At 40.1% G+C, this 24,891-nt stretch overlaps 2 protein-coding genes across 4 annotated transcripts in view; one reads left to right on the plus strand and one right to left on the minus strand.

Annotated features, from left to right (window-relative positions):
• Positions 1–8,035, minus strand: part of LOC140206037 (uncharacterized oxidoreductase ZK1290.5) — a 159,924-nt gene extending 151,889 nt beyond the window's left edge. For all 3 annotated transcript variants that reach the window (XM_072274095.1, XM_072274097.1, XM_072274094.1), the window contains exon 1: positions 7,894–8,035. In XM_072274095.1, the coding sequence (XP_072130196.1) occupies positions 7,894–7,969 (76 nt within the window). In that variant the 5' untranslated portion in view covers positions 7,970–8,035. The remainder of the gene's footprint in view (positions 1–7,893) is intronic.
• dph5 (diphthamide biosynthesis 5) overlaps positions 8,023–24,891 on the plus strand; it is an 84,248-nt gene continuing 67,379 nt past the window's right edge. Inside the window, exons 1-3 of the mRNA XM_072274093.1 lie at positions 8,023–8,289; positions 16,744–16,868; positions 24,164–24,272. Coding sequence (XP_072130194.1) covers positions 8,155–8,289; positions 16,744–16,868; positions 24,164–24,272 — 369 coding nt within the window. The 5' untranslated portion in view covers positions 8,023–8,154. The remainder of the gene's footprint in view (positions 8,290–16,743; positions 16,869–24,163; positions 24,273–24,891) is intronic.

Below are 24,891 nucleotides of genomic sequence, written 5' to 3' on the forward strand. Positions count from 1 at the left end.
TCTTTTGTGTGGAACTTATCAAAGGCCTTCTGAATGTTCAAATACACCACATCAGCTGGTTTGTTCTTATCCATTCTTCAAGTTGCAACCTCAAAAAAATCTAATGGATTTGTCATATGTGATTTACATATATTTGGTATGTACTAACAGGACTGCCTAAAGTTGCCTTTGGCGAATGCTAATAAAATATATCAAGTGTGCATTTATTTGTAATTGATTTTAACATTATTTTATTACTAACAAGAACATAAGAAATAGGAGCAGGAGTAGGCCATCTGGCCCGTCGAGCCTGCTCCGCCATTCAATAAGATCTCTGGTCAGGGACTCATTTCCACCAACTTGCCTTTTTCCCATAACCCTTAGTTCCCCTACTATGCAAAAATCTATCCAACCTTGTCTTAAATATATTTACTGAGGTAGCCTTCACTGCTTCATTGGGCAGAGAATTCCACATATTCACTACTCTCTGTGAAAAAGTTTCTCCTCATCTCCGTCCTAAATCTACTCCCCTGAATCTTGAGGCTATGTCCCCTAGTTTTAGTCTCACCTACCAATGGAAACAACTTTCCTGCCTCTATCTTATCTATGCCTTTCATAATTGTATTTGTATATGTATATCTCCTCTCATTCTACTGAATTCCATTGAGTACAGTTCCAGGCGACTCAATCTCTCCTCATAGTCTAACCCCCTCATCTCTGGAATCCACCTGGGGAATATCCTCTGCACTGCCTCCAAAGCCAGTATATCGTTCCTCAAGTAAGGAGACCAGAACTGCACGCAGTACTCCAGGTGCAGCCTAACCAGTACCCTGTACAGCTGCAGCATAACTTCCCTGCTCTTAAATTCAATCCCTCTAGCAATGACCAACATCCCATTTGCCTTCTTGATAGCCTGCTGCACCTGCAAACCAACTTTTTCTGATTCATGCACAAGCACTCTCAAGTCCCTCTGCAAAGCAGCATGCTGCAATTTTTTACCATTTAAATAATAATCCGATTTTTCATTTTTCCGTCCAAAGTGGATGTCCTTGCATTTACCAATGTTGTACTCCATCTGCCAGATCCTTGCCCACTCACTTAACCGATCTATATCTCCCTGCAGACTCTCCTTATCTTCTGTGCAATTTGCTTTTCCACTCAATTTAGTATCATCAGCAAACTTGGACACACTGCACTCAGTCCATTCTTCCATGTGTCTGCCTGATGGATCCATTTCTTTCCAGATCCTCACTATTTCTTCTTCAATGATAGCTTCAAACATTTTCCCAACTAACTGGCCTATAGTTACTCAAACACGAAGAATTCTGCAGATGCTGGAAATTCAAGCAACACACATCAAAGTTGCTGGTGAACGCAGCAGGCCAGGCAGCATCTCTAGGAAGAGGTACAGTCGACGTTTCGGGCCAAGACCCTTCGTCAGTCCCGTCTTCTCCTATCATTTCGGATCTCCCCCTCCCCCTCCCGCTTTCAAATCTCTTACTATCTCTTCTTTCAGTTAGTCCTGTCGAAGGGTCTCGACTGTACCTCTTCCTAGAGATGTTGTCTGGCCTGCTGCGTTCACCAGCAACTTTGATGTGTGTTGCTTGGCCTATAGTTACCTGCCTTTGGCCTAGATCTTTTTTTGAATAGTGGCATAACATTTGCTGTCTTCCAATCCGCTGGGACCCGTCCAGAGTCCAGAGAATTTTGGTAAATTATCACCAAAGTCTCTACTATAACTTCTACCATTTCTTTCAGTACACTGGGATGCATTCCTTCAGGACCAGGGGACTTGTCTATCTTCAGGACTACCTCTTTAGTGATAGCTATTGCATCGAGGTCCTCACTTTCCATTGCATCCATAACATTTCTCTTTGGCATGTTAGACATATCCTCCACCATGAAGACCGACACAAAATAGTCATTCCAAAACCTCTGTCATTTCCTCATTACCCAATATCAATTCCCCCTTCTCTTCCTTCAAGGCACCTGTGTTCACTTTAGCCACACTTTTCCACTTTATATAATTATAAAAACTATCCGTTTTTATATTTTGTGCTAGTTTATTTTTATAATCTAGTTTCCCTTTCTTTATTGCTTGCTTAGTGGTTCTTTGTTGCTCTTCAAAGTTTTCCCAATCTTCCAGTTTCCCACTATTCTTGGCGACTTTGTATGCACACGCTTATAATTTGATGTCTTCTTTTATTTCCTTAGTTATCCAAGGCTGGCTCTCCCCACCCCTACTGTCCTTGCTTTTAACTAGAATATACTTTTGTCGGAAAATCTCTTTGAAAGTCTTCCTCAACGTCTCACCATATATCCTGTGTTCCCAGTCTACACTAGCCAAATCCTCCCTCATCCCATTGTTGTCTCCATTGTTTAGACATAATACATTGGTTTTAGATTGAAATATTGAAACGTTTTGAAACTATTGCACCCTGTATTTGTATGAGAAACTCAATCATACTGTGATCACTCTTTCCAAGAGGATCCCTAACTACAAGATCACTAATTTTACCTGTCTCATTGCACAGGACCAGATCTAATATAGGAGGTTCCCTTGTAAGTTCAGTAACATGCTGTTCAAGAAAGCCATCACGGATGCATTCTATGAAGTCCTTCTCAAGACTGCCTCAACCAACTTGATTCACCCAATCCATGTACAAGTTAAAGTCCCCCACGATAACTGCTGTTCCATTCTTACATGCCTCAGGTATTTCTCTGTTTATTGCCTGTGCCACTGTAATGTTATTATTATTACCTGATGTCCGGTAACTTCTCTGTGCTTCCCCATTTTCTCTCTTCTCCTCTCCTCCCCAACCCCCTTTTCAAGACGAGTTGAACATGTTGCTTTTCAATTTGTTCTAGAATCTGTGAAGTTTTGTAAGGTAATGACTTGTTCATCCACTATCTCCAGAGCAACATCTTTCAAAACCCTACGTTGTACTTTACTAGTCCTATTACTTTTTTACCATCCTGTTCTAATGATTTCCCCAGTGCTACAATTTTTAACTAATGATCTTCATTCACACCAACTCTGCTGTCCTCAACTTTTCCAGAGATATTTTTGTCTTCTTGTTTGAAGACAGATAAAGAATGTTGTTTAATGTCTCTGCTATTTCATGATTCTCTATTATAGAGTCGTAGAGCACTACAGCACAGAAACAGGTGTCTTTGCCCATCTAGTCCGTGACAAACTGCTATTCTACCAAGTCCAATCGATCAGCATCTGGACCATAGGCCTTCATACCACTCCCATCCATGCACTTATCCAAACCTCTTAAACGTTGCAATCAAACCCACATCCACCAGTTTCACTGGCAGCTTGAATGAAGAAGTTCCCCTTAAATATGTTAACTTTCATCCTTAACCTATGACCTCTAACTCAAGTCTCACTTAACCTCCGTTGAAAAAGCCTGTTTGCCTTTACTATACCCCTCATAATTTTATATTCTACCTCCCCTCATTCTGCTATGCTCTAGGTGGGGAAAAAAAAGTTCTAACCTATTCAACCTTCTCCTGTAACCCAGGTCTGCAAGTTCCAGCAACATCCTTGTAAATTTTCTCTGTTCTCTTTCAAACCTATTGACATATTTCCTGTAGGTGGATGACCAAAACTGCACACAATATTCCAAAGTAGGCCTCACCAATGTCTTATACAACTTCAACATAACACCCCCACTCCTGCATGCAATATTCCAATTTAGTTTTCCTGTCTGTCTGTAAAGCATCCACATTGGCTTTTGCTAATCCTTTCCTTTCTATATTTCTGTAGTTACCATCCTTCTCACCAGCCTGCTCTGATTTCTGCTTTCGCTTTTCTTATCAATACTTTGGTCCTCCTTGGTTGCATTCTGAGATTTTCCTCTGACAAGGGTTTAAATCCTTTCCCTTGAACTAATACAATCATCAATTGCTTTGGTTTAAAATCATGAAGGTGTAGATAGTTTATCTTTATTTATTCCAATTCTAATTGCTAAAACTTTATAGCTGAATTGAATGAGATAAAATTGAGTAGGTCCAATAGTAGCCTTCAAAAGGAATTTCAATGAATACAAGAAAAAGAAAAATATTGTCAGGTGTCACAGGAGGTTGCAATCTCAATTCCCTGATCCTACAGGGATTGAGAATTGGTACAATTCCTTTGTTTTTCAAAATTATATTTACTTACTCTTTAAATAGCTCTCATACCTCCAAAACACTGGGGTAGATCATGCCAGATACTCACTACCCATTGAAAATAAAAATCCTACACACCACAGTTTTAAATGACAGCCCTTTCTTTTGTAACTACATCCCCATGTTTGAGACCCTCCCGCTACTGGGAGCATCTCAGTATCTACCCGGTTGTGCCTCTTTAGCACCTTGTGCATTTCAGTAATATCACCCCTCATTTTACTAAACTTAAAAGAATATATGTTCAGGTTCTTTGGCCATTTATGATAGGACATCCTACTCAACCTAGGAATTAGCTGAGTCATTCTCTTCTGGATTTCATCCAATGCTGGTATATCCTTTCTGTAGTGTTACGTACCCCGTAACTGGGTTGCCAAACCAGCAGAAATGGACCACTTAGTTGGAGTCTGGATTACTGGAACTAAGAAAGCTTTTTACTGGAACTAAGAAAGCTTTATTAAAGAAGTAAGTAACACAGTACTCTAATCAAGAGGATATAAATGCAACAGTTTAGCAATGATAAAACACACATGTACACAGAACTAGGATAATAGGATCAATCAAGCTCTATCGCAGTCTAGGGGTAAATGACCAGTTTCAAGTGACGCAAAGTTCAGTTCAATTGAGTTCAGTTCAGTTCACAGTAATCGCTGTTGTGCCGTTGGGGTGGGGAGAAGAGAGAGAGCGAAAGCGAATGAATATTCAAAACGGATTCCACACAGACCTTCGATATTCCTCGCAGTTAGCTTTCGGGCGAGCCCTTTGTAATGTCTTCTGAGGTCACCGACTGTGACCCCTCCGTTCCAGATACGATCGTTCTTCTGCGGTGAACCTGGCACCCAGGCAAGGGCGGACACACACACTGGGTTCCCGCCCTACCGTATCTTTCTACCTGTCTACGGCTGCTCCTGCGACCAGACCTCCAAAACTCCCAGCAACCTGTGGGGGCACACCGCTTCCAGGGTCTCGTTACCTCGTGGTGTCGTGTGTCTGTTGCTTTAGCGAACCTGTCCCTTTTTATCCCCCTGCTGGGGTATCGCCTGTCCATCAAACTTCAAACAGTTCAGGGTTCAAAGCCACCGGTCTCTGACAATACTCGGAACCGTGTCTCCTTTCGGTAATTTCTCTCGTCTCTCTCTTATTAGCACCTTGCATGTTCCCCCATTGTCCTCTTATCGGCATCAATCTTCTGATAACTGGTTCTTTTGTCACAGTAGTTACAGTGTGGCATCAGCAACCCCCAAGAGAATCATAACACTTCTCTAATTTTGAACTCCAAATCCATTAACACTGAAGGCCAATATGCCACTTGCCTTCCTAACTTGCTATATCTGTATTCTATCTTTTTGTGATTCATACAGAACAGCTTGATCCCTCTTTACTCATTCATTTGTAACTTCTCACTGTTTAATCTGTCTTTTGATTCCCTTTATAAAAGCGTATAACTTCACACTCACCTGCATTAAGCTTTCTGTGCCAAATTCTGGTCCTCTCATTCAACCTATCTATATTTTCTCTACATCCTCATTGCAGCAGGTCCTTCTTTCTACTTTCATCTCATCAGTGAACTGCACAGATTGCTCCCCACCCCCAATGATTAACGTAGATGGTAAGTAATTGAGGGTCAAGAACTGATTCATGGGACACTCTACTAGTTGTATCCCTCCAAGCTTGTAAAAGACCCATAGAGATACAAGAGATGTGCAGGTGCCGGAAATCATGAGTGACATACACGACAGTGAAGGCCAGGCAATATCCACAGAAGGAAAGGAACAGTTAATGTTTCAAAACGCAAACACAAGGAATTCTGCAGATGCTGGAAATTCAAGCAACACACACCAAAGTTGCGGGTGAACGCAGCAGGCCAGGCAGCATCTCTAGGAAGAGGCACAGTCGACATTTCCTGACCCTTCGTCAGGACTAACTGAAGAAAGAGCTAGTAAGAGATTTAAAAGTGGGGATTTCTCTCTGCTTGACCTACGAATTTCCTCCAGCATTTTATCTGTTATTCCACCTCTCTGCGTTTTATCTGATGACTGGTCTTCAGTTCAGGTTAGCACACTTCTCCCAAAAATGCAAGCTCTTATCGTGTGCACCAGCCTCTAATGTGGCACCTTAGCAAGTGCCTTCTGGAAATCTAAATACACATCAACAGGCTTGTTTCCATCAATTCCTTTGAGAGCACCAATAGATATATTGTACATGATTTTCCTTTCATAAATCTACATTGACATGGTCATGCTCAGAAAAATAATCCAGCTAGCAACATTAAAAACATTATGTAGCAGCAGTTGTGTGTTTTCTGCCCTTGAACTTCAGTCCATGACAAGCACCATGCAATACTATAGAGGTTGATGGTGCTCCCTCTCTCTATAATCTGGTTTTATGCTGAAAATGTTGGCCTGTACAGTAAGTCAATTACAGCTTATGCTAACATGCCCTGTAAAGATGGTCACTAGCCATCTCTCCTCCTCCTCCAGCATCTCCTTACCTTTGTCTAATTGAGAACAATTATACTTGCATGGTTTCAACCTCATTTACCTGGCCGAGCTCAGATTACCTGCAGCAGCTTTTTTCCCCTAAAACTTCAATATAATCTTTGGTGCTCCCAAATATCTACCCATTCACCCTCTCTATTTTTCATTCAAAAGGTGCTCTGTGGTAACATCAACTGAAAACAGTGATTCAGCTTCCATGAACATACAAGCAACTCCAATTCTAACCCACCATCACCTAATCACCTTGACTGTTTATTTATCTAAAATCAAGTTCAGGAAGAGCATAAATGTTCTCAGAATAAATTGTAGGAAGATTAAAGTCATAGTCTTCGCTCCTTTGGAATCAATATTTCTTTCCCTAGCAACTGTTGAAAAATGAACTAGACTGTTTGCAACTCTACTGCATTACTGTAGTCAAAGTTTCATATAATAAATCTACACGATAAATATGGATTACAGAATACAATTCTACATCTTGAGCATTAACTGACTGTGTTATTGTTTCTGCCCACCTGCTGCCAAAACACTCATCTCAGCATTTGTTACCTAAAGTTTTGATTATTCCAACACTCACTTTACAAATAACTTCATGTTCTCATTCCTAACTTTCTCAGTAATCTCCATTAGTTCTGCAATCTTTCAAAATATCTACAATTCTACCCTTTAGCAATCCTGAATTTTAATATTTCACCATTAATTCCTAAAACATTCTGCCACAGTTTACCTTTTAAAATATAGGTTTGAACAAAATTTTAATTCCCCCCCCAATAAATCCTCTCATGAGAGAGTATCAAATTTTATTTTACATTTCATGGATTAATATACTGTATTGGAAGATCTTTTTTGTTCAACTGCAGATTCTTTTTTCTGGACGTTGAACTATCTCTGCTAAACAAGCTGTAGCTCAAATTCATTTCTGATAATTTTCATAAAATCTCCCACGAATAAAGTGGTTAGGGTGGGGTTGCAAACCATAATCCAAAAAACATGACCCAATTTTCAGACCTCGTTGAGGAAATTGCTGTGATGAGGTGCCATGCAGCACGTGAATCAGGGCTTACTCTACAAGCAGAGATGCATCAAATCAAGTCACTCATTTAATACTGCAGGAATAAAATTACCAGGCTGGAATAGTTAGATATAATTGTAACAGGATGCAGTCTGCATTTAAGTCACATGGTGAGCAATAAATTGAGCCAGTCAGCAAAGTCACCGTCAAGCATATTATTAAGAAACTCACCAAGACCCAGTATTGGGATTTTCAACCCATTAGCTAGCTCTACAGTCGGTACACTCAATCCCTCGGAGTAATCCATCCCCAGATTTCTACTTAGTGTTAATAGTATGATCCTTGACCCTTTCACTTTCTCCTGATCTTCAACGTCGCAAAACGACGCGAAGCACGGCTGCGTGTTCTGCGGCTGTGCCGTAATCCGGTCTGTGGCATAGGGGTTTGATAAAGGACTGGAGGAGATAATTTTAAGTATTAAGTTACGGTGTCATGTTGTTTTTAATCGGTTTGGGATTGGGAGACGCCCGGGACATCACGGTGAAAGGACTGGAGATCGTAAAGCAATGCAGCCGGGTCTACTTGGAGGCTTATACCTCGCTCCTCTGTGTCGGCAGAGACGTGTTGGTACGTGGAGCGGTAGCGACAGCGGCAGCGGTAGCACGGCCGTTTCAAACAGAACTACGTTCAGAAAGTCGGGTTCCCATGTGCAAAGTCTTACTCCTATATTATAAACGTCTCAGCGACTCTCCTTCACCACCCCCCCGAAATCAAATGATAAAGATAGCTTTGCATTTTATTCTGTAAAACAGCGATAGCTATATTGCATTCTAGTTTATCACAGAACTGCATGCTTGATGTGGGAAAGGGGACGGACTGGTGATAGATTAAAGTATTCACCAGAATCCGTTATTTTCTGAGTAACAAAGGCCTGTTTGAACTTCTGCAGTCCACGTGTTGAGTGATCGTATTCGGTTAATTTGGGCAGGAAGTAGGAGGATTTTGCTTTAGCAATGATCAAGGGATGGTAATACATTTCCAAGTCGTATCCCAAAGTGTCTCTTGTCTTTTAAGGTAATAAAGGTGGCAAAGATGTGGTTACAGGAAACCCGCTGTAGGGGATGACACTCATATGGGGATGGGTGGACTCGGGTCTACAGAATGCAAAAAGGTGTAAAATCATAGTGTTGTCCAGATTTTGTGGTGGGATTTTTAACTTTCTCAGTATGGACTGGGGTTAGCATAGTGCACAGATCTTAGATGGGATGGAGTTTGTAAAATGCATCTAAAAGGGTTTTGTTTGTAAGATTTTAATCCAGACTGATGGTTATCTGGAACATGGTGCTAAATAGGCCAGTAGAGGCTAATACAATTGCAACATTTAAAATTTCTTCCAGGGAAGGGGTAGTTAGTTGATTTTATTTTGGAGAATGAGAATGGACAAGTGATAGAGGAGTATGTAGAGAAACAAATATAGTCAGTACACAAACACGAGGAATATAGTCAGTAAGCTTAAAGATAATGATGGAAAGGTAAGGGCCCATGAGATAGGACCTGGAGGAAGTAGATGGTGAACAACTACTATGAGGGGTGAAAAAACAAGACGATAAGACATAGGAACAGAATTAGACATTGCTCTAATAATGGCTGATTTATTATCCCTCTTGCCTTCTCCCCATAACCTTTGATGCCCTGACTAATCAAGAACCTATCTACAGCCATCTTATACTCAATGGCCTGTCCTCCACAACTGTCTGTGGCAATAAATTCCACAGATTCAGTACCCTCTGGCTAATGAAATTACTCCTCATTGCTGTTTTAAATGGACATCCCTGTATTCTGAGGCTGGGCCCTCTGGTCCAAGACTCACCCACTATGGGAAACATCCTCTCCACATCCACTCTGTTTAGGCCTTTCAGTACTGGATAGTTTTCAGTGAGATACCTCCTACTCTATTTGTCTAAATTCCAGCAAGTATAGGCCTAGAGCCATCAGACACGCCTTATAAATTAACCCTTTCATTCTCAGAATCATTCTTAACTCTCGGGACCCTCAACAAGGCCAACACAAATTTTCTTAAATAAGGTGCCCAGAACTGCTCACAATATTCTTTTCTGTGGTCTGACCAATGCCTAATAAAGCCTTGGCATTACATCCTTGCTGTTATATTCTAGTCCTGTCAAAATGAGTACCAGCATTGCATTTGTCTTCCTTACCACTGATTCACTTGCTAGTTAACCTTTAGGGAATCCAGCACAGGAACTCCTAAGTTCCTTTGCACCTCTGATTTTTGAATTTTCTCCCTGCTTAGAACATAGTTTAGGCCTTTATTCCTTCTACCAAAGTGTATGGTGATAAATTTCCCTACACTATGTCTGCTACCTGTGCCCATTCTCCCAGTCTGTCAAACACTTCTGAATTCTCCCAGCTTTCTCAACACAACCTGTCCCTTCACCTATCTTTGTATCATCTTCAAACCTGGCTACAAAACCATCATTCCATCATCCAAATCATTGACGTATAATGAAAAGAAGCAGTTTCAATACTGAACCCTGTGGAACACCACTAGTCACTGGCAGCCAATCAAAGTAAACCCCCTTTATTCCCACACCTTGCCTCCTTCCTGCCAGTCAGCTGCTCTTCTATCCATGATAGGATCTTTCCTGTAATACCATGGGCTCTTATTAAGTAGCCTCATGGTCAAAGGCCAGAAAATCCAGGTAAACAACATCCATTGACTCCTTGGTCTATCTTGCCTGTTATTTCCTCAAAGAATTCCAACAGATTTGTCAGGTAAGATTTCCCCTAGAGGAAATCATGCTGACTTGACCCTATTTTATCATGTGCCTCCAAGTACCCTGTAACCTTATCCTTAACAATCGACTCCAATATCTTCCCAACCATTGAGCTCAGACTAACTGTCTTATAATTTCCTTTCTTCTGCCTCTCTCTCTTAAAGAGTGAAGTGACAGTTGCAATTTCTAGTCTTCAGGAACCATTCCAGAATCTAGTGATTCTTAAAAGATAATTTCTAATGCCACCACAATCTCTTCAGTTACCTCAATGGGGTCTGGTCCAGCTGACCATTCAGCTTCCCAAGCACCTCCTCCTTAGTAATAGCAATTACATTCACTTCTGCCTATCACATTCGAATTTCTGTCATACTGTTAGTGTTTTCCACAGTTAGGATTGATGCAAAACGCTTATTAGGTTTCCTCATGCTCCCTTTAGAATACTTCATCTTTGGGATGTATCTATCCTGCACCTTTCAGATTACCCTCAGAAACTGCAGCCATTGCTGATCTGTCATCCCTAATAGTATCTTCTTAGTGAGCTTTGGCTAGCTCCTCTCTCATGGGTCTGTAATTCACTTTACTCCACTGTAATACTGATACATCTGACTTTGTCTTCTCCCTCTGAAACTACTGGGTGAATTCTATAATTTTATCACTGCCTCCTAAGTTCTAACCATAGCTCATTCATTACACAATACCCATTCCAGAATTGCCTTTTCCCTATTACAAGCTATTCTAAAAAGTCATCTCAGAGGCACTCTACAAGTTCCCTCTCTTGGGATCCAGCTTGGTTTTCCCAGTCTACCTGTATATTGAAATCCTCCAGGACTATAATAACATTGCCCTTTCAAAGTTCAAAGTAAGTTTATTATTAAGGTATATATACGTCACCGTGTACAATCTTGAGATTCATTTTCTTGCGAGCATACACAGTAAATGCAAGAAATACAATAAAATGAATGAAAGACCACACCCTGCAGGAAGAACAAACAACCACCATGTGCAAAAGACAGCAAACTGTACAAATATAAAGGAGGAAAAAATAATAATTAAGCAATCAGTATAGAGAACATGAGATGAAGAGTCCTTGAAAGTGAGCCCATAGTTAGTGGGAACAGTTCAGTGATGGGGTGAGTGATACTATCTCCTCTTGTTCAAGGGCCTGGTGGTTGAAGGGTAATAACAGTTCTTGAACCTGGTGGCTGGGAGGGCTTTACCCATGATGGATTGAGCCTCATCCACTACTTTTTGTAGGCTTTTCCATTCAAGGGCATTGGTGTTTCCGTACCAGGCTGTGATGCAGCCAGTCAGTATAGATGCTATCAAGTAGAGGCACTGCCCTGCTTTCTTCATAATTGCTCTCACCTGCTGAGCCCAGGACAGGTCATCTGAAATGATAAACAGAGGAAATTGAAGTTGCTGACTCTCTCCACCTCTGATCCCCCAATGAGGACCCGCTCATGGACCTCCAGTTTCCTCCTCCTAAAGTCAATAATCATTTTCTTGGTTTTGCAGACATTGAGAGAGAGGTTGTTATTGTGGCACCACTTAGCCAGATTTCAGTCTCCCACCTATGTGCTGATTCATCACCACCTTTGATTTGTCCAATGATTGTGGTATCATAAGCAAACTTAAATACAGCATTGTAGCTATGCTTAGCCTCATAGGCATAAGTATAAAGTGAGTAGAGCAGGGGGCTAACCATACAGTCTTGTACACCTGTGATGATGGAGATTGTGGAGGAGTTGTTGCCAATCTGAACTGACTGGAGTTTGCAAGTGAGGAAATCGAGGATCCAATTGTACAAGGAGGTATTGAGGGCAAGGTCTTGAAGCTTACTGATTAGTTCTGAGGGGATGATAGTATGAAATGTTGAGCTGTAGACGATAAAGTGCATCCTGATGTACGCATGTTTGCTGTCCAGATGTTCCCTGGTTGATTGCAGAGCCAATTAAGTGGCATCTGCTGTGGACCTGTTGTGCCAGTAGGCAAGTTGGAGTGGATCCAAATCACTTCTCAGGCAAGAGTTGATATGTTTCATCACCAACCTCTCAAAGCACTTCATCACAGTGGATGCAAGTGCTACTGGACGATAGCCATTGAGGTAGGTAACCAAGTTCTTAGACACCGGTACAATTGAAGCCTGCTTGAAGCAGGTGGGTGCCTCAGACTGCCGAAGTGAGAGGTGAAAGATCTCAGTGAACAGTCCAGCCAGTTGATGAGTACAGGTCTTAAGCACTCAGCCAGGTACCCCGTCTGGGCTGGGTGCTTTCCGTGGGTTCACCCTCCTGAAGGATGTGGGCTGTCGGAGTTCATGAAGGTTCCTCCATGTTTTGACAGCCAAAGAGAGCATAGACGGTATGGAGCTCATCTGGAAGTGAAGCCTTTTTACATGCCTTTATCTCCCATCAGAATTTGAATTCCACCACCTGGCTGCTGCTCGGAGGCCTATATGTACCTCCCATCACAGTCTTTTTTCACTTGAAGTTTCTTAATTCTGCCTACAAGGATTCTGCATCTCCTGATCCTATGCCACCTCTTTCTTAGGATTTGGTTTCTCTTTTTTTTACCAACAGAGCTTCCCCACCTCCTCTGCCTACCTGCCTATCCTTTTGATACAATGTGTATCCTTGGATGTGAACATGTGAGAAGTAGTTGCTTGAAAATGGAACAGCATTCAGATTTGGAAGGCTCCTGTAAGAGTAAGAAGTAGAGATGTTACGTTTTGGAACCCTAGGTTAGTGAATGAATATTGAAGATTAGATCAAGGAAAAGAAGAAAATGTACATCAGGTACAGGAAATTTATATGATGGGGTTAATTACAAGATGTTAATGGAAGCAAGTTAGGAGATTGCCAGTGAAGCACCTTTGTTAACCATGAGTGATGTACCAGAAGACTAACTAATGTTGTAGATAACTAATGTAGTCTCATTAGTCTGGAAACCTAAGGTCAGTGAGCCTTGCATCAGTAGTAAGGAAACTGGGAGAAAATTCTGAGTGACAGAATATATGATCATCTGAAAAGACTGGGACCTGTCAGGTTTTGTGCAATGTGATCATGTCTCACAACTCTGATTGAGATTTTTAAGGAGTTGACTGGGAAGTTGATGGAGGCATAGTGGTTGACATGAGGTGTAGCTTTATACAGGTTTATATAGGAAAATAGTTGATTAAGCACTGAATAAAATATTAGGTCCATGCAGCAGTATCCAGGGCTCACAAAATTGGTCACTCAAAAATGTAACCATCCCCCTTTGTGTATGGTATGACTAACCAATGCAGAGATATCGCCTTGCTTTCAATTTTACTGAAGCTCTTTGAAGCTTCGATTTCAAGGAAAGTTCCACTTATTTCACTTTTAATTAGTTTAACACTCTGATTTTACTTCAGTGTTCTTTGCAACAATGGTCAAATAAATTACTGCTGTGTAGCAGCATGGTTTGTCTGGATTAAATTCTATCTGTCACTTCTTCCTAACTATCGATATTTTACTGTATCCTTTGACAATGTTTACCACCATCCAAAATTTCAGCAATTTTTGTATCATTTTCAGATGTTCTAATCTGTCCATCTACATTTTCATTCAAATCAATTGTATAGACTTAGTCACCACTTTATTAGGTACCTCCAGTATTTAATAACGTGGCCACTGAGTATATGCCATGGTCTTCAGCTGGAGCCATCCATTGCAGGGTTCATCATGTTGTGAGTCCAGAGATGCTCTTTTGTATACCACTGTTGTAACACATAGTTATTGGAGTTATCATCATCTTTGTCAGCTTGATCCAATCTGGCCATTCTCCTCTCACTTTTCTCATTAACAACACATTTTTGCCAACAGAACTGCTGCTTACTGGACATTTTTTGTTTTTCTCACCATTTTCTGTAAACTCCAGAGACTGTTATGCATCAAAATTCCAGGAGGTCATTCCACTCTCAAGGTCACTTGGATCATACTTCTTCCCCATTCTGATCTTTGGCGTGAGCAACAACTGAACCTCTTGACCATGCCAGCATGCTTTTATGCATTGAGTTGCTGCCACATGATTGGCTGATTAGATATTTGCATTAATGAGCTAGTATACAGGTGATTCTAATAAAGTGGTCACTGAGGTTAGCCACAAAGAGTGCACAGAACTCATCTGTGAGAAACATCACTGTAACAGGCTTCCAGTCACAAAAGCACCCTTCTAAGACTACACCCTGTCATCTCTAACTGAACCAGTTTGGTAATTTGTTTACTATTGTCACACAAAATGAGGTACAGTAAAAAAAAATTTCATTTCATCCAAACAAATCATTTCAAAACATAAGTGCATTGAAGTAATACAGAGGGAAAAACCATAACAAAATGCAGAATATAGTATTACATTTACAGAACAAAGTACAGTGCAGATAGGCAATAAGGTATGGGACCCAAAAAAAGATAGATTGAAAGATTTAGAATTTATCTTTATTGTACAAGAGAATCTGAGTTCAACAGTCTTGTGAATGTATCCTTGAGCTTGGTGGTGTGTGTTTTCAAGCTCTTGTAACTTATGTCCAACGGAAGAGGGAGATGAGAGAATGACCATCATGTAAGGGATTTTTGATTATGTTGCCTACTTTCCCAAGGCAGAGGGAAGCATACACAGAGTTAATGGAGCAGAGGTTGGTTTCAATACCTTACCCTCATCAATTATCTTTGTCGCATCCACAAAATAAACTCAATCAGATTGTGAGAGAGGACCTCTCCTTCACAAAGCCAAGCAGATTATAAATTATCCTTTTCCAAATGTGAGTAAATTCTATCCTTAAGAATCTGCTCCAAAAATCTCTATACCACTGATGTAAGCCTCACCAGCCCATAATTTCCTGGGATGTCTCTTTTGCTTTACTTAGACAAAGGAATAACATTGTCTGTCTCCAGAATTATGGGACCCTGCCTGTGGCTAAAGAGGATACAAAGATCTCCACCAAGCTCCCATTCTCTCCTCAGATCCTAGGATAGGTCCCATCATACCCTGAAAACTTTTCCACCTTAATGTTTTTCAAGACACCTTACACCTCTTCCTTAAATGTTGACTTGCCATCGAACATTAACAAGCCAGTTCCTAATTTCACTATCAACCCGATCCTTCCCTTGGTCAATACAGTACTAATGTGAAGTACCTCACCCACTGCATTGTCTTTATGCATAAATCCCCCCCCCCCCCCCCCCCGCTTTGACCTTGAGAAGATAACAAACCACTTTGGCTATGTTTGCTCCTTTCTGCCATTGCTAATTAGAGACCAAAATTTATCAAAACTATTCCAAAGTTTCCATCATTATTTAGGTTGGTAGATAGTATGATCCTATGCTATGAAGCTCAACAATATTTACTTTACCTATTCTGATAGAAAAGATACTCATTAGCTGTTCAAAGTAAAAAAAACAGCTATTATTAATCACCCCAACTACTATGTATTAGTGAATATCAGTCATGTTTCCATTCACTGATTATATCCCATGAACCCTGTTAAAAAAATAACATCTTATTAAGTATGCATTGGGTTTCTCTGGCTACTTTGGTTTTAATATTCTGCTACAGCTATGCTGTTTGAGATTAGTTTTTAAAAACTTCAAATATTACTGCAGTCTGATCTCTCAAATGGAGTTGTTAACTCTACCAGTGCTGTGGCTGATCTTTGTAAGATAGAGCAGGCATTTGTTGTTAGGTTGTAGACTTGCTAGGAATGCTGGAAACCTAATTTATTCTGAGAGAAAACACATAAATAACCACTTTGCATAGTACAAAAATACTTTGAATTTTATCTGTAGCCCAGTTAAAATAGCAAATACTGTACCATAAAACCATAAATGGTTTTAGGTATGCTTTTGCTGCTGTGAACTAATTTGCTATTAGCCAGATTAGAAGTGCAGTTCTGGTAAGTTGTTGATTCTAGTGTTTTTGAGTTTAAAGAGAAATACCTTGAAGTTGTTATGTTAAAAGTGCAGAAAAGATTGATTAATTGTTTAATTAGCATCAATCTCCAGAGCAGAACTTTGGCTTCTTGTTTCATCTTTCATTATAACATTTTATAGGTAAAATTTAAACATAATGATTTTGTTCACATTGTGGTGGAAAAGAAAACCTTTAGCAACTGAATGCATTTGAGTTATCAGCTCAGTAAAACAGGCTCATTGGCAAACAAAAGAGACTAGACTGATGATTAAATATTGTCCCTTACAATTACCATTATAAACCCAACTATATGAATGGGAAAATCATACTTAAATATTAATTATGTTCCCTTTCATTGTAGGAGGAGTTTTATGGTCGTGAACTCATCATTGCAGAGAGAGAGATGGTTGAACAAGATGCTGATGAAATTTTGAGGGATGCTGTTGATAATGACATTGCTTTTCTTGTAGTAGGAGATCCATTTGGGTAAGTCATTAGGTATATGTCAGGAATTCATCTGAACATAGAACAATTGTTCTTTATTTATCATTTTTATATCAAAAATCAGAACTAATGTTATTTCATATTTCCAGTGGAGATCCGATCTATGTACAGTTGCAAGAAAAGGTTTGTGAACCCTTTGCAATTACCTGATTTTCTGCATTAATTACTCATAAAATGTGGTATGATCTTCATCTAGGTCACAATTATAGACAAGTGCAATGTGCCTAAACTAATAACACACAAACAATTGTACTTCTTGTCAATACTGAGTACACCATTTAAACAGTCGCAGCCTAGGTTCAAAAAAGTATTTGAACCTCTGGAGTAATGCCTTCTATAAAAGCTATTTGGCGTCAGGTGATCCATTCAATGAGATGAGATTGAAGGTGTGGGTTGTAGAGGTGTCCTGCCCTATAAAGAAAGACACACAAAAGCGGGTTACTGACAGAGCCTGCTCTTCTTAAGAAAAATCAGTTTATGTGCACCATCCCTTGATCAAAACAACTTTCAGAGGACCTTAGAAGATGAATTGTAGAAATGCATGAAGCTGGAAAAGGCTACAAAAACATTTTTAATGACCTGATTGTTCATCAGTCCTCAGTAAGAGGAATTGTCTACAAATAGAGGAAATTCAGTTCTATTGCTACACTCCCTAGGAGTGGGCATCCTACTAAGATCACACCAGGAACACAACATGCAGTGCTGAAGGAGGTGAAAAAGAACCCAAAGGTAACAGCAAAAGATCTGCAGAAATTTCTAGAACTTGCTGAAGTCTCTGTTCATGTGCCCCCTATAACAAAGACACTGGACAAGAATAGTGTTCATGAAAGGATACCATGGAGGAAACCACTGTTCTCCAAAAAAAAACATTGCTGCACGTCTCAAGTTTGCAAAAGACCACTTGGATGTTCTACAACACTTCTGAGACAATGTTCTGTGGACAGATGAGAGAATAGTTGAACTTTTCAACAGAAATGTTTGGGGAAAGAGGTCACTGTACACCAGCATTAAAACCTCATCCCAACTGTGAAGAATGGTGGAAGGAGCATCATGGTTTGGGGCTGCTTTGCTGCCTCAGCTTGCAATATTTGAGGAAACAATGATTTCAAAATTGTATCAAGACCTGTTAAAGGAGAATGGCAGGATTGCCGTCTGTCACCTGAAGCTTAATAGAAGTTGGATGATGCAACAAGACAATGATTGAAACACAGGAGTAAGCCAACAACAAAATGGGTTAAAGAGAAGAAATTTTGTGTTTTGGGGGTGGTTATATGTCCTACAGGGGCATTAGAGGAAATAGAAGTCGTCGGAAGGCATTCAAGATTCTTGGAGGTGGTAGGCGGCAACCTACGGAAACATGAGACCCGACTGATTTAGTAGAGCAGGCAATTCCAAGAAAAAGGATGAGGCGCTGGAACACAGGAAGAGCCACAGGCAGTGAGCACTTGTTGTCACAACACGTCTGAAGCTCAGCAATCTCATATGACCTTACCAACCAAACAGACATTATTGGGAATGCATAAAAGAGCATCTAGCGTGCCCAACAGTTCCCTTCAACTTGCGGCAAAGGACATGTTCGTGCATTTTAATGGTTGGTAAGTCAAGTACATCCTCTTAACTTTCCCTACAGATCTACAGAAAACAAGTCATGCAATGATACAGTGCTGGTCAGAACCAAATGGTGAAATAGAAGCAATTAGTGAACCTGCCGACCCCAAGGACTCCTCCTGAGGTGCACAAAGCGACTTCGGCTTCATATGTGCGGTCAAGAACCATCTATGGGGATTATGAGACGTTATGTGATTGGTCAGTCATGCTAACCGGAATAGTACAAAGGTAGCTTGCCGAACTCTAGCTCTATCCCGACTAACATTCAGATTCCAAACAGAATTCTTGTGAATGTAATTTTCCCTGTTGTGATTGTCTTCATCTTTGCCTTACCATTCCTTTGGAGGCTGCTACCATCACTCCATCTGTGTCAACTCACTACCATTGTCAGCATCTGATAGGCATTCCCAGCTTGTGCTAATCTTTTATTTTATCTTAGCCCCTTCTAATGATGGATAAATACGTATGGTGCAATCTCTGCGAGTTTGAAGACAGTGAAGCCTTGAATTCTAATCCTGCTAAGAAACAGAAACTACAGAAAGTGCATCAGTACAAAGTTACATACCTGATGTATGGGTTTATACTGTTCCTGTCAGATCAGCGACACCCCATGTGTCGTATTTATAATACTAATGAAGCCTTGAAACCATCAAGGTTGCTGGAACACTTCTGTAAAAGACACCCTGAAAAGGCTACTTATGGTATTACTCAGTTCCAGGTAATGAAAGAAGCATTTGAAAAGTATTGCACATTTCAAGTCATTTGCCAAGAAAGCCAAAAATAACCTTGATAGTGGTTTCAAAGAAGGGTCAGAGCCGTCTCTATTTCCTGAGGAGACTGAGTCCTTTAACATCTGCCGGACGATGCTGAGGATGTTCTACGAGTCTGTGGTGGCCAGTGCCATTATGTTTGCTATTGTGTGCTGGAGCAGCAGGCTGAGGGTGGCAGACACCAACAGAATCAACAAACTCATTCGTAAGGCCAGTGACGTTGTGGGGATGGAACTGGACTCTCTCACGGTGGTGTCTGAAAAGAGGATGCTGTCTAAGTTGTATACCATCTTGGTCAATGTCTCCTATCCACTACATAATGTACTGGGTGGGCACAGGAGTACATTCAGCCAGAGACTCATTCCACCGAGATGCAGCACTGAGCGTCATAGGAAGTCATTCCTGCCTGCGGCCATCAAACTTTACAACTCCTCCCTTGGAGGGTCAGACACCCTGAGCCAATAGGCTGATCCTGGACTTATTTCATAATTTATTGGCATAATTTACATACTACTATTTAATTATTTATGGTTCTATTGCTATTTATTATTTATGGAGCCGTTGAGCCAATTTCCCCCGGGATTAATAAAGTATGACTATGACTATTACATTTCCAAAATGATAGCAAAGTGTGGAAGATCTCATACAATTGGTGAAAGATTAATAATGCCTGCTGTATCAAAAGTACTCACCACTGTTGTCAAAATGGATACTAATATTTTAAAATCAATTCTTCTAATAACTCTGTAGCTCATTGTATTGCTGAAATGAGTAAAACCATCAACTGTGCACAGAGCTGCAAAAAACAGAATTTGGGATACAACTGAATGAGTCAACTGTGCGAGACAACAAGGCATTGCTAATGGCATATGTACAGTTTATCAAAAATGGAAAAGTTTATGAAGAGATTCTCGTTTATAAAAAGTTAAAAACAAATATCAACAGAGAATCAATCCACAATGAGTTCAAAATATATATTGAGGATAAAAGTATTCCAATTAGGAACATGATTTCTTGTGCAACAGGTGGAGCACCGTATATGACAGGTCGCCTTGCTGGTTCAGGGGCATTTATGGAAAAAGAAATTCCAAGTCTGTTTGCAACCTATTATCCTCAATATCTCGCAGCCAAAAACCTTAGCCAGTGTCTTTTTTCAAACATGTCTTATAATATCTGCTATCAGCAAAACTAAAGCTCATCCATTAAATAGCCAATTATGCCAAGATAACAATGAAGAGTTTGAACGCTTGCTTCTTCACACTGAAATACATTGACTCTGAAAAGGCTGCTGCTTAAAACGTTCCTTTGAACATTTTGACACCGTGGTTGAATTTTTGCAAGAGTTTGAAAACTCAACAAGAGTTTGGGAAAGATTAAACTTGTACATGGAGCTGTGGCATATCTAGCCGATCTGTTTGACAAAATGAACTTCCTAGGGTTTCTGGTGATGTCATCATCCAGAATGGCAGCTTAAATCAATAGCTCCTCTGGAAAAATGCATATTTTGACCGGTTAATTCATCAAGTATAAGATCTTTCGAAAATACCTGAATTGATAAGGGGGTCAAGAATGGAGATAAAAAAAGCATCACTGCAGAGCCTATGGACGAGGGAGGGGCAACGCATGACTCTCCTACCCGAACGCGTGGTAGCAAGGCTGACAATGGGCCTCGTTCAGGCGAAGCGGCAAATATGATAAAAATTCTGGAAGAGATACGGGGATTGCAAAAAGATATAAAACAGCAACTAAATGATATCAAGTCAGAGCTCGCCAATGTCAATCAAAAAATAGCGGTGGCAGACACGAATTGAGAAGGTGGAAAATCGCGTGCAAAACGTGGAACAGATACTAAGTAAGAAGATAAAAATATTAAATCAACAAGGAAGTAAACTGCTTGACCAGGAGGGAAGGTTGCGACATAAAAATATCAAGATATACAATGTTCCCAAGGGAGTGGAGGGTTTGTCTGTGATGGAGTGTGTAGGAAAGTTGCTGTGGGACGCGCTGGAGATCCCCTCGACTATGGAGGCCTACTGAAGACAGAGGAGATAAGCTACGCTCAATAGTAATTAGATTCCTTCGATACTATACCAAGGCGGAGATTCTACGAAGGGCCTGGGAAAAGAAGAGGGTGTTTTTGAACGGGAAATTAATATATTTCGATCAAGATTACCCCCTGGAGGTCCTGCAGAAACGTAAGGAATACTCTGACGTAAAGCGAATATTAAAGCAAGGAAAGATTAGATTCCAAACTCCATATCCTTCTAACCTGCGAGTGTTTTATGAAGATGGGACGCAACTGTATCAGACAGTGGAAGAGGTGACTACAGACATGAAGAACAGAGAGCTGTCCGTTAGCGTGATCAAACCGAGGGAAAGCCTGGCTGAGCAGTTATCCCGATCTGCTTGGGAAATAGTAAGAGAACAGAGAAAGCAGGGGCCGGGAGGAGGGCGAGAGAAGAATATCAGGAAGAGACTGTGAGTTTTCCCAGGAGAGCCCTCACCCCCTCGAGAAGAGCCATAAGGTTTGGCTAGCTTTAAAAGTGTTGATAAGCTAGTTGGAAGCAAAAATAGATGAAGCTATACCTATCTCAAGAAATACTTATTATAGTTTGGATTTTATATTACTCAATTTTTTTTTAATTCATTCATTCACTCCTTTTTCCCCACCTAAATGAGAATATATATATATGGGAGGAATACACAGGGAAATCTTTTCTGTGTAATGGACATAGATTTGTTCACTTACTTTTATGGGTACTGCAATGGGGGCCCTCAACTCAGAGGTAGGAGGGGCTATCCCCCACAGCTAGACGTTTCCTCTAGCTCAACCCAGGGTCATCTACTAGAGACCTCAGCTTTGGAATCACACCTTCATTGCCTTTTTTTCAATTATTGGCTTTTCTTGGTTCTTATTTGTTCAGGGAGTAGATTGATTAAGTTTTTGGTCTTGTTCTGTACTGGAACAGTTCTGGAAGTCAGTTTTTTCGACAATTTCTAAAGCACTTAAAATTAATCTATAACCTAATAAATTAACTGTGCTTTTCAGAATAATTCCTCAAAATGTCCTTGGTATCTCTGTGTCTGACCAACATGTTATTGCATTTGTTACATTGATAGCGAGGAGGGCCATTTTGTTGAAGTGGAAGGATACATCAGCTCCCACTTTGTCACAATGGTTCTCTCAAGTGATGCCATGTCTTAGTTTGGAGAAAATTAGAAGTTGAACCTTTGAACCTTTATTTGATTTTGAGAAAAGATGGGACTCATTTGCTTGTTATTATCATTTGAACTAATTGATAGATTTTCTCCACGATCTAATTGTAAATTTTTTGGTATATTTTTCTCTCTTGCTGGCGGTTTGATGTTTATTTTTAGAAGCTTTTTGTATGACGCATGGCTCCGGGGTTGTACACCTAATGGGGTTTTATCCCCCCACTTTTTTTGCTTAGTAGGGTTTTTTTATTATCACAAAATTTTTCAATCTTTAAGATAATTTTTTTTCCTTGAGACATTGTAAGTGTTGTTACTTCGATGTACTCGTGTTATTTTTTTTGAATAATATAATAATAAAAAGATTTGAAAAGAAAGAAAGATCGATTAAGTTTTATTCTGCTAATTTCAGTGATATATTGACAGAAAAATTCACATGGCTATGGACAAAGTAAAGTTCATTTCTTTTAATTTCAATGGGCTGTTAAATCCAATCAAACGCAGTAAATTTCTATCCAAAATAAAAAAAAGAACAAGCCCATGTAGTGTATTTACAGGAAGCTCACATAAGTGATAATGAGCATGGAAAACTAAACTAATTAGCATGGCTTCACTAATTTGTTTTTCTCCTCATATAAATCAGGACATAGGAGAGGAGTTGCTATTCTTATCTCAAGCAAGCTAAATTTTGAAAAAGTATTCGAAATGGGAGATAAGGAGGCCAGATATATTCTGGTAAGGGGAAATATAGACGGAAATTCAGTTACTTTATCTGTTTACAAGAGCATTGTGGTTGTAGGAAAGGACTAATCGTAAGATGAGCTTTAAACACCAGATTAACTTCACTTATTCGCCTGTATAAATAGATCTGGTTTTTATATGGTTATTAGATGAAAACAATATTGTTTGTAAATCTGATGAATAAAATGAATCAATTTAATCTTTTATTGCAAATATCAAAACTGTAACATTTAGTTTTGTTCAATGAAATGTCACAAGATCTAGGGGCTAATAAATAAAAGATATACAATAAATGAAATGCAATTATCTTTGAGCACCTGTCCAAGATGTGTTTGGTGTAATTCCAATTATAGAAATGAAATGACATTTGACAGTCAAATTGTAAATGACAGGTGAGCCATATTGAACTGGGAGTTTGACTATTTTTGAATGACACAAGTTTCATAGTTTGAGCACTTGTTATTGCAAGTGAGGTTGTGATTGTCAGGGATTAAATAAAAGCTTTCTGAGACCATTGAATGAAATGGATACCAATCCGTAATCATTTCATTTTGATGATGCTTGTATGATGACTCTTTGGGGTTTCATTTAAGTTCCTCAGTAAAGAAAAAAGATAAAACAGAACTTACAGAAAGATAGAAGTTCATTTGTAGTGACAGCATAATGATGAATTTCATCCATTCATGTAGTTACTTGCAGAAAATTATACATGATTCTTCTCAATTCTCAAGCATTTATCCTATTTACCATTAAGCATTTATCCTGTTCAAACCTGATTTTGAACACAAATTCTGGAACATTAAAGATTATGAGGGAGTATTGAATATTGTACGTTTGGTGGAATATTTTGGTTCATTGGCATTACAGATTGCCTGCTTATGTATCTATAAGCTAAGTTCTCAGTCAATGTTTTTACTTAGGTACATTCTCAATATTCTCTTGCAGTGCAACAACACACAGTGATCTAGTTTTACGAGCAGTAAAAGCAGGAATTCAGTATCAAGTTGTACACAATGCCTCCATATTAAATGCAGTTGGATGCTGTGGTCTACAGGTAAATCATTCTTCAATGTGCTTTGTCATATGATAATCTGTATCATCTGTTTGATCAACACACATAAAAGTTGCTGGTGAACGCAGCAGGCCAGGCAGCATCTGTAGGAAGAGGTGCAGTCGACGTTTCAGGCCGAGACCCTTCGTCAGGACTAACTGAAGAAAGAGTGAGTAAGAGATTTGAAAGTTGGAGGGGGAGATCCAAAATGATAGGAGAAGACAGGAGGGGGAGGGACAGAGCCAAGAGCTGGACAGGTGATAGGCAAAAGGGGATACGAGAGGATCATGGGACAGGAGGTCTGGGAAGAAAGACAAGGGGGGGGGCCCAGAGGATGGGCAAGAGGTATATTCAGAGGGACAGAGGGAGAAAAAGGAGAGTGAGAGAAAGAATGTGTGCATAAAAATGAGTAACAGATGGGGTACGAGGGGGAGGTGGGGCCTTAGCGGAAGTTAGAGAAGTCGATGTTCATGCCATCAGGTCGGAGGCTACCCAGACGGAATATAAGGTGTTGTTCCTCCAACCTGAGTGTGGCTTCATCTTTACAGTAGAGGAGGCCGTGGATAGACATGTCAGAATGGGAATGGGATGTGGAATTAAAATGTGTGGCCACTGGGAGATC

This window comes from Mobula birostris, chromosome 12 (assembly GCF_030028105.1).
Source record: "Mobula birostris isolate sMobBir1 chromosome 12, sMobBir1.hap1, whole genome shotgun sequence".
NCBI lineage: Eukaryota > Metazoa > Chordata > Chondrichthyes > Myliobatiformes > Myliobatidae > Mobula > Mobula birostris.